At 35.3% G+C, this 10,759-nt stretch overlaps 1 protein-coding gene and 1 long non-coding RNA gene across 2 annotated transcripts; one reads left to right on the forward strand and one right to left on the reverse strand.

The window, feature by feature from the left end:
* Positions 1-1,322: 1,322 nt before the first annotated feature.
* On the reverse strand, positions 1,323-2,015 carry LOC123905300. Its single transcript, XM_045954910.1, has one exon. It carries the CDS (start codon positions 2,013-2,015, stop codon positions 1,323-1,325), a length of 693 nt encoding a protein of 230 aa, XP_045810866.1.
* A 4,291-nt stretch (positions 2,016-6,306) lies between these two features.
* LOC123906420 lies at positions 6,307-6,840 on the forward strand. Its single transcript, XR_006808905.1, has 3 exons — positions 6,307-6,367; positions 6,563-6,654; positions 6,767-6,840. It is a non-coding gene; the product is annotated as an uncharacterized LOC123906420 (long non-coding RNA).
* Positions 6,841-10,759: the final 3,919 nt, after the last annotated feature.

Here is a 10,759-nt window from a genome sequence, read left to right on the forward strand (position 1 = left end):
TTTACCTTGAAACCTTTGAACTTACCTATAGATACCGCTTTTTTCATCATACCTGCTAATCCTTCAGCAACAATTAAGAATAAAAAAGGAGACAACGGATCACCTTGCCGAAGACCTCTCCCTATTATGAAATCCTCCGTAGGACTGCCATTAACCAAAACAGACATCGAGCTCTGAAATATACAAGCTCTCATCCAATTTAGCCAACCTTCAGAAAAGCCCATTTTGATCATCATGCGTTCCAAAAAACCCCAACTAACAGTGTCATATGCACGTTCAAAATCAACCTTGAACAACATACAAGAATCTTTACTTCTTTTAGCAAGATCCATAACTTCATTAAGAACTACAACCCCATCTAATATCTGACGCTGAGGAAGGAAAGCTGATTGACACTTTGAGATCAATTTCCCCAATACCCTTTTCAACCGATTGGCCAAGATTTTCGAAAGAATTTTGTATAAACTCCCAATCAGACAAATTGGGCGATAATCAAAAAGATCCTGCGGATGATCCTTCTTTGGAATGAGAGTTAGAAAAGAAGCCGTTAAAGCCTTAGGTAGCAAAGCTTTCTCATGAAATTCACCCAAAAAATTCATCACGTCTTTCTTTACAATCGACCAACGTGATTTGAAAAACATAATATTAAAGCCATCTGGACCCGGACTCTTATTGCCATCACAGCTCCATATAATATCTTTTACTTCTACCTCGTCAAAGGGAGCTAAAAGCATAGCATTATCATCAGTGGATAGAGAGTTAAAATCAAGGCCTTGCAAAAAAGGTCTAAGGCTCCATTCTTCCGATAGATGCTTAGAAAAATGATCTTTCGCCTCCTTTTTTATTGCCGCCACTCCTTCTAACCAATCTGCCCCTTTCTTTAACATAACAATTTGGTTACGACGCCGACGCCCTTTAATACTAGAATGAAAAAAGCGGGAATTAGAATCACCTTCTTGAATCCATTTTGATCTAGCTTTTTGGCGAAGAAGACTCTCTTTTGAGTGAATTTGCTCCCAAAACTTCTTTACCAAGTCCTTCGAATTCAAACTAGACGGGTCCACATTCCCAATTAAATCCTCAACCTCATTCAATTCCTGCACTGTTTTGTCTATGCCGAGGTCCATAATACTGAAAACCTCTTTATTCCATGTCCTCAAAGCCTCTTTCAATCTTTTCATCTTTTCTTTAATTACATATGCTTTTTTTCCTCGCACTTCAGATTGCTCCCAAACAGATTTCACAAAATCAAAAAACTGAGGATGATCAATCCAACAATTATTGAATTGAAAAGGTTTCGGCCCCCAATTAAGATTGGAGCACTATAACCAAATTGGGCAATGATCAGAGATATCACGATTACCAACCCACTGATTAGAGATTCCACCCTTTTGAATAAAACCATCGGATAAAAGAAAACGGTCCAAACGACTCATAGCCGAATTGTCAAAACTAAACCATGTAAATTTTTTTCCTAATACAGGAACATAAATCACTTCCATAGCTTCCAAGAAAGATGAAAATTCTGCCCTCTCTGACTTTCTAACATTACTACCACTACCTCTTCTTTCGTCACTACTCATAATAGCATTAAAGTCACCCCCTAAACACCATTCACCGGTATCATGATTCGATTTAAAATCAATTAAGTCCTTCCATAATTTTCTTTTCCCAGCCATCGAGCATGGAGAATAAATATTGACGATGTATAACAAGCCGTCTTTCCATTCCACACAGATACCCAGGAAACCAATACCAGAAAAGCTAAATCGAAATGAAAATAAATCTTTATTCCAAACTAACAACAGACCTCCAGAAAGACCAACAGATTCTTTGGCTAACCAATCCACCTCTTTATGCCCCCATAAACTATGAATCATAGAATCAGAAAAAGAAGTTCTCTTAGTTTCTTGAAGTAAACACATATCGAACGCACCTGATTTGATTAAAGAGCTCAATCGACGCCGTTTCGCCGAATTGCCCCACCCCCTCAAATTGAGAGAAACAATCTTCATAGATTACCTTGCTGATTTTGCTCCCTCAACAATCTAGCAGCTTCATCACTTTTTTCGTTAATAAGAATTTTCTCTACATAAACCTCTTCCACCTCCGCTCCTTCGACCCCCAGCTCCACTACTCCCCGCCAAACTTTATGTGCCTGTTCGAGGTCATATTTCTCTAAGAATTTTCGATTACAATTGCGAAAGTCCGTCGAGCTGAGAGAGCTACAACACAGCACCTCGCCAGCCGAAGATAAAGAAGTTGCAGTTTTCTTGCTCGCCCGCGAACGACTATAAGGATTTCTGGAAACTCCATCGGTGATTGAAACAATATGACGTGAAGAGGCCTCATCCTCAAGAGATTTGGCGTATGAAGCAGAATTAGAAAAAGCAGGAGTTGGGATCTTCAATTTAAGATTTTGAATGGTGCGTTGTTGCTTTCTCACGTTGGCTGGAGTTGGATTAACACAATTCTTTACTTTACCAATAGAATCTTGGGATAGATGTTTGTGCTTAGGACTAAACGCTGGGCCACCCTTGTTCAATTTAAGATAAACATTCCTGGGTCCATCACTATACACACCACCGATTTTATGCCTTACACCCCCTCCTTCAGAGTTCAAAGACAACATGGAATTTTGCAAACATCCCACATTCTCCGATTGTGTCATATTTCTCATCACACCCCCTGCAATAGATAAGACAGTGTTATTAGAATTTTGTGGCCCACCAGCACCTTCCTCCTGGCCCAACAAAATTCCAACCTCCACCGACCTACTATCCTTCTCTTTCTCTCCTTCCTTCAAACAATTTGAATTAACCCCTCTTTCCTCCTCCACATTATTGTGTCCCAAAATTGAGTTAGACCATTTATTTTGATCATGATCAACATTAGTGACAGGAGTTAATGCAATTAAATTATCTGCCCCTTCCTCCAATTCTCTCTCTACCAACTCCCCTTCCAACCATGCTTCCCTGACCTCCTCCTTCTCCTCTTCCTCCTCTTCCGATTCAACTTCAGAGTCTCTACCATCACGTCCTTGGTTATGGGGAATCATTATACGCATATGCCCATAGGAATCTTCTAAAACTCGAAGGTGAAAAATATCTCCATTTACCTTAACATCTATAAATTCATCTATGACTTGTTGGCATGAAGTTCGAATCATGAGACGTGCCACATCCATAGAAATTTTCTTCAAAGTTACATCATCTTCATTAATAAAAGTACCCCATGGTTTGACTAATTTAGTAAAAAATTGTACGTTCCAGGCATGAATAGGGATTCCGTAAACCCTTAACCAAATGGTTCGCTCAACATCTATATCTTTAGAGCTCCAAGGACGTATTTCCTTAAACCATTGATCCAGCCATCCTTTAGCATCACCTAACAGGGATTGAACTTCTCCATCCTCCTGACCTTCTAAAAGAGTTAAATTAGAACCCAATGGAGTAACCTTAATGCCAAAGTATCCCTGCCTATGGAAAACATTTTGGATATTATACGACATTCCCGGCGCATAATGTGTTTAATTTTTTATATTTGTTTAATAAAAATAAAAAGATGACTTTTTTTTTTTGAAAAGTAAAGGTTAGATTTAGAGCTGTCAAAGCCGGCCTGGTCTGGCCCGGCCCGGGGGCCTGAATATTTAAAGGGTCTGGCCCGTAAACTTTATGGCCCGGCCCGTCATGCCCAGCCCGATAAGCAAAAACTTACATGGCCCGATGGGTCGGCCCGTTTATTTTTGGTGATTTTTGCAAGTATAATTATTATCCATAAAAAAAAATTGGTGTCATGATTTCACGAGATAATAAATACTACAAAATATCCACGCAAAAGTCAATAGATAATAAATTCACAAAGTGCACCCTCAAAGCTAATAAATTTCAAGCTTACATCACAAAGCTCACAATTGGGATTTATGATTTAACAATGGAGGATTCATGTTGTTCAAAAAAAAAAAAACAATGGAGGATTCGTTTGAGTTTAGTTAAAATTTTATGATAAACTATAACTTGAGTTGATTCTAAATATGTTTGCTTTAAATAGGCTTAGAATAGAAAAACAAATGTTAAAAAGATAATAACAAACTTATTTTAAATTTATAATCTTTTAAATTTAAAAGATAATTATTCTAATAATAACAAACTTAAGGGGTCAAAATATCTTTTTGTTTCAAAATAAAAATTTCAGTTTGTTTTTTTTTTTAACATTTTTTTTAATTCCTTAAGGGGCTGCCCGAAAGCCCGTGGGCCAGCCAATGACGGCCCATGAAAAACTTTGGTCCGATAAGGCCCGACCTGTTATTTTATGAAGTCCAGCTCGTGTAAATATATAGGACTAATGGGCCGGCCCGATAGCACGACCCATCTAGTTAGGTTTAATGATTTTTGTTTTTCTGATTGAATATTTCAAGAATTTTGTTGTTGATAACAAAAAAAACAGAAAATAAGTAGATCTATGAGATGGAAGAAATTTGATTTACTTACCCTCATTCTTATTTTTCTTTGCATTTTCTTTGTGTAAATATTCTCTAAAATATAAGAGAAATAAAAATTTCAAAAATGAACATGTTACAAAGTAGCATTGAGATGGAAAAAAATTGTATTTAGTTACCTGGATCTGTTGTTTTGCATGAGCTAAGAATGAGAATTTGTTGAACTTGCCTGAAAAAAAAATGGTTAGAAATGTGGAGTTGAAGATGACATTTTACCCGTGTTCTTATTTTATTTTTTGTCGGAGACAAAACTTTCAATTTTCCTGAAGAGAAAAAAAAATTGGTTAGAAAGTTGAAAATAAAAATTTAATGAGAGAAATGAAGAACAACACGAAAGGAAAAAACCGTAATTTTCGTCAGGGGTAAAACCATAATTTCAGAAAATAACGGGGCAGAAAAGTGAATTCCAGAAAAAAAACAGGGACAAAATTAGAATTTCGGAAAGTCCCGAGGCAAATTTGAAATTTCAGGCTGTTTAGGGGTCAAAACTCAATTACTGAAAGTCCGGGGTGACATTGTAAATAAAGAAAGTTTTGGCAAGATGACACGTGGTAGGAGGTGATTGCGAGGCAAACTGCTGTGGCAGATGATGTGTCTAGGGACGTGGCATGGTTGCAGGATCTAAGTGGGTGGCGTGGAACGGACGTGGCACGTGACATGTGGTCAGGGGTAAAACCGTAATTTCAGAAAATATTGGGTCATAAATGTGGATTCTAGAAAAATCAGGGCAAAAGTAGGATTTTGAAAGGTTATGGGGCCAAATTAAAAGTTCAGAGAGTTAGGGGTCAAAACGCAAATACTGAAAGTCTGGGGTAAAATTGTAAATAAATTAAGTTTTGGCAAGTTGACACGTGGCAGGAGGTGATTGTGGCTTTCCGTATTTTAAAACACAGCCGACAGATTAATCCAAGGATCGAGATCTGTTCGCCTCTGTTCTCATGCCACACAGGATCCTTCCTAATTTTTTATAGCTTATGGAAAACCGTTCCAGTATAATTTCTAATTTTTTTATCATATAACTGTTCTCCTATTTTGGTGAGCGCCAGCTAATTTGTTTTGAATTTAATTTATATGCACCGTCGGTGTAAAGTTATTTTGCACAAGCGTCCAATAATATAAGGACACATCATGTATGGTAATTAAAAACACATGATGTGTCACCTTTATTAAATGATGTGGAAACGCGTCATTTGATGTATGTGTAAAAAAAATTGCACCGACGGTGCAAACAATTAAACTCATTTGTTTTTCCCCCAAATTTTCATTCTTATTTTTTTTTTCTTTTCTGAATATCAAATAAACATTCAGTTTTCTTTTATTTTAAGCAAAATTTCATTCCAACTTTCAAATTCATCGTGTGTTTCAATTCCTAAAATCTCAGCCCAACTCCAAATACTCAAATATCAAAATTCCTCTACTCCATCTTCAGTCCTCTAATCGAGTATGGATTATGCTGCTTCAAATCCAACGTGATCTTACCATCGATCGTGATCTCCTCACAACCCGCTTCAAAATTTTCAGAACCTGCTTCTCTCACGAACGTCATCGATCGCGACCCGTTCCAATTGTCCACTTCTTTCTCTTCTCACGAACCAAGAACCGCGTCTTCTCCAAGAATGCCTTCGAGACTCATGAACCCTTTTCTACTCCTTGAAACCCCTAAATTTCCAAAAACCTCTAACACTTCTCAACTCCAACCCTAACATTCTGATTATTTTTTTCATCATCTTATTTGATTTAGTGATTTTGATTAGGTTTTTCTTTTAGAGTTTCCATTTGTGGTTTTGTTGATTTCTTCGAGGAGTTAATGGCCTCGTAAAGAGAATATCAGTAAATCCATATTACAGACTTTGGTTATATCTAGGTTAGGTATGCTTCCTTTACTTTTTATTTTCTCTAAGCTATTTGTTTGTTTAGAAGCTGATGTTAATTAATTATTTAGTTCATAAACCTATAAAGGACTAGTTTGTTGGAAGTAGCAATCGAGAGTTCAGTTTATTTGTATGAATTTTGCATGAAGCATAGATATTTATTTTGTTAGTGTGTTATTTATAAAAATGTTAGGAATCCCTTATGAAGATTGCTTTTACTTGGATGAATGCTATCATCTCAATGTTGAAGGATCCGGATAAAGCATTTGGATGGGTGCTTGAAATGTAATTTTCTATATCTTCTCTAAATTGTATTTATCCTTTCTTAGCCCCACAAGTCACAACTACTTGATTGACTGTTTATTCTATTTTGTATCATTGGTCATCATTGATATAGGTATTCTTATGTCATTCCATCAGCTTCTCATGTTGTTCATAACATATTATTCAAGGAATAGAGCATTGGTGCTGTTGTGAATTACCTAGTTTTCGATTTGAATTGTTCACCGAGTTAGACTACCTAGTTGCATGGGTTTGTGAATGTAGTTATGATGTTGTTTTATCTGTTTTTTTCAGGAAATCATTAAATATCTCATATATATATATATATATATATATATATATATATATAGAGAGAGAGAGAGAGAGAGAGAGAGAGTGGGGATATATTGACTCCAAGAGTAACTCAAAAGAATTACTCCATATCCTTACCCTTGATTATATTTTAATCCAATGGACTAATATCAATGCTCATTAAGACCTCATCTTCCTTAACCATTCCTCACAAATATTTAAAGTTTCCTTCTCTATTTATTGTCAAAATTTATAGCCTCCTATTATTATCATTAACGTTTTACTTTGTTTATCAAACAAAAAAAATTAACGTTTTACTTTTTTTTTTTCCATCAATTAAAGAGCAAAATTATTTCGCAGTTTTCTTTTAACTTTGTGAAACATTTTTATGAACAACCAAACCGATTCACAAACCAAATTTTCGTATCTCGCTGGATATAATCCTTTTCCTGGTAAATTGGATCGTATGTGGTCTTTCATCTTCAAAAAAATAAAATATAGAAATAAAAAAAAGTACAGTAGAAACTTTTTAAATTAATAACTCGGTGGTAAACTAATGAGTAGAGTGAACGCAAAGTAATGCAACAGCAGGTCATTGAAGAGATTTAGATGAAGAGGATATAAGTTTTAGAAGAATAATTGTGAACATAATAATATTAATAATGATGAACATGAATATTGAGCAAAAAAGAAAACCGTGATTATTGGACTAATAAAAGGAAGGAAATCATAAAACATTGTGAGAATAGTTAAAAGAGATAGAGGTCACATGATTAGCAATTAAAATTGAATTTAATCCATTAGATTAAAATAAAATGAAGGGTGAGGATGTAGAGTAAATTTAATGACTTACTCTTGGAGTCAATATATCCCTCCTCATATATATATATATGGGGTTTTCTAACTTAGACCCTAGTTAGGTCAAAGTTAGCAAGGTGCACCTTTTGAGTTGGACCAAAATACCCATTCTTTTAATTTTTGAAAGAATAGAGCAACAGGGGCATTTCTGTAATTTTACATAAAAAAAAAAATAACACCACGCGCCCCACCTTCTTAAACAATTAATAGACGTGGATCCAGTGTCGCGCGCGTACGGAAGGACCATGGTTACAGACCGTTGATTTCCATCAGACAGCCAAGATGTGATCTCATTAAGACTGTCTGATCAATCAGACAGCCCAGATCATCCTGATCTATCAGATCATCTTGTCTGCGCCACACTAGATTATATGCTGGAGAGAGAAAATTTTGCTTTTGAAAAAGGCAGCCACGTGTCAGCATATGAATGGGTCTGCGTGATTTTTTTCATTTTATACTTTAAACTCGATTATTTCGTCGTAAATTAATTTTTTATTTTTTATTTTTTATACCAAAATTCATAATTTTTTTTTCTCTACAAATAGAGACTTGGTTCGTTTGATTTGGACACCGAAAAAAAAACGCAATTTTTCACTACTTTAAACTCGATTATTTCGTCGTAAATTAATTTTTTATTTTTTATTTTTTATACCAAAATTCATAATTTTTTTTTCTCTACAAATAGAGACTTGGTTCGTTTGATTTGGACACCGAAAAAAAAACGCAATTTTTCACTACTTTAAACTCGATTATTTCGTCGTAAATTAATTTTTTATTTTTTATTTTTTATACCAAAATTCATAATTTTTTTTTTCCTACAAATAGAGACTTGGTTCGTTTGATTTGGACACCGAAATCCTTCTGAAACCATTTATATGGTAGAATGGTTGCACATAGTTGTATTCTGAAACCATTTTACTGGTAGAATGGTTTCAGTGAGTAATTTATTAATTGTGTTTGCTTCTGAAACCATTTATCTGGTAGAATGGTTTCAGAGAGTTGTAATCTGAAACCATTTTGCTGGTAGAATGGTTTCAGTAAGTTGATTATTAGTTATTTGCTTCTGAAACCATTTAGCTTGTAGAATGGTTGCACATAGTTGTATTCTGAAACCATTTTACTGGTAGAATGGTTTCAGTGAGTAATTTATTAATTGTGTTTGCTTCTGAAACCATTTATCTGGTAGAATGGTTTCAGAGAGTTGTAATCTGAAACCATTTTCCTGGTAAAATGGTTTCAGTAAGTTGATTATTAGTTATTTGCTTCTGAAACCATTTAGCTTGTAGAATGATTGCACATAGTTGTATTCTGAAACCATTTTACTGGTAGAATGGTTTCAGTGAGTAATTTATTAATTGTGTTTGCTTCTGAAACCATTTATCTGGTAGAATGGTTTCAGAGAGTTGTAAACTGAAACCATTTTGCTGGTAAAATGGTTTCAGTAAGTTGATTATTAGTTATTTGATGAGATTAAGGTAGTGAAAAATTGGGTTTTTTTTTTCTGTGTCCAAATCAAACGAACCAAGTCTCTATTTGTAGAGAAAAAAAAATTATGAATTTTGGTATAAAAAATAAAAAATAAAAAATTAATTTACGACGAAATAATCGAGTTTAAAGTAGTGAAAAATTGCGTTTTTTTTTCGGTGTCCAAATCAAACAAACCAAGTCTCTATTTGTAGAGAAAAAAAAATTATGAATTTTGGTATAAAAATTAAAAAATAAAAAATTAATTTACGACGAAATAATCGAGTTTAAAGTATAAAATGGAAAAAAATTAACGCAGCCAATCAGATCATGACACGTGGCCTGCCTTTTTCAGGAATTTCTCTCTCCGCGTCATCAAGCAACTACCACGCGCGGCTGTCGGTGCGTGTGATGCACGCGCGCTGCTTTTGGCCACTAACACGCTGCCACGTGTCCTGGGGGGGGAAAAAGAAGTGGGGGGTGCGTGTACTGTTGCGTAAAATTACAGAAATGCCCCTGTTGCTCTATTCTTCCAAAAAATTAAAAAATGGGTATTTTTGTCCAACTCAAAAGGTGCACCTTGCTAATTTAGACCAAACTGGGTCTAAATTAGCAGCCCCCTATATATATATATATATATAGATAGGTATGCACTTATGCTCTGCATTATGGATGAAGTTATAGTTAACTAGAATAAATAATGTGTAACTATCTTTTATATCGCAAATAGTCTTGTTATTTTTGCATTATTTCAATTCTCCTGCAATTGAGAGGTTGTCTGGTGGCTTCATGGTCTGCTTCTCAACCCCGCAGATTGACTTTTTCTAGATCTGATGTAAGTGTAAATCATTTCTCTGATTCTGCTGTTTCCTTTCCATTGCTTAGATCTTTTGAATTTTTGTAATTGTTACACTGATTTTATTCTTCGATCCTAATTTGAGAATTGAGACGGTTCTACTTGTGTTGCAGGCAAGGTTTTAAATTGCGGTTGCGGTCGTGGATGCGGTTGCAGGTGTTGCGATTGCGGTTAACGCGGACACCGTGATGCAATTGCGGCCGTTGCGGCGTGAAATAATTTTTTATCCACACAAATACAATTTCATCACCCAATTCTTTTATTAAAAGTAAAATATATCCTCAGATCCATAATTTTCATCTTCACATAGCCAAACACAATATGAGTGAAGGGAAGGGAAGAGTTACATAATACATACCTTGGCATAGAGCAGCAGAGAGCAAACTGATGCAAAGAGGAAAGGATCAAAGGAAGCTGAAATTGATGAATATTGATATTCGGTGAAACAACTAATTGAACTCATACAACAACTCATCTAGTCATCTCCTCGACAACTCATTGAGACATAAGAAGATAGAAACTCTAAAATGAAAGGACATAAAGGAAAAAATAAAGGTGAGATTCTCTGAATTTTTACGAAACTGAATATTGGATAGAACCGTTGCGGTCGTTGCGGTCAAAACTCCGTTGTGTTGTGGT

This window comes from Trifolium pratense, linkage group LG2 (genome assembly GCF_020283565.1).
Source record: "Trifolium pratense cultivar HEN17-A07 linkage group LG2, ARS_RC_1.1, whole genome shotgun sequence".
NCBI classification, from domain to species: Eukaryota; Viridiplantae; Streptophyta; class Magnoliopsida; order Fabales; family Fabaceae; genus Trifolium; species Trifolium pratense.

Bases quoted from the DNA above. Each gene is read 5' to 3' on its own strand.
- LOC123905300 (XM_045954910.1), bottom strand. From the start codon at position 2,015: ATGAAGATTGTTTCTCTCAATTTGAGGGGGTGGGGCAATTCGGCGAAA.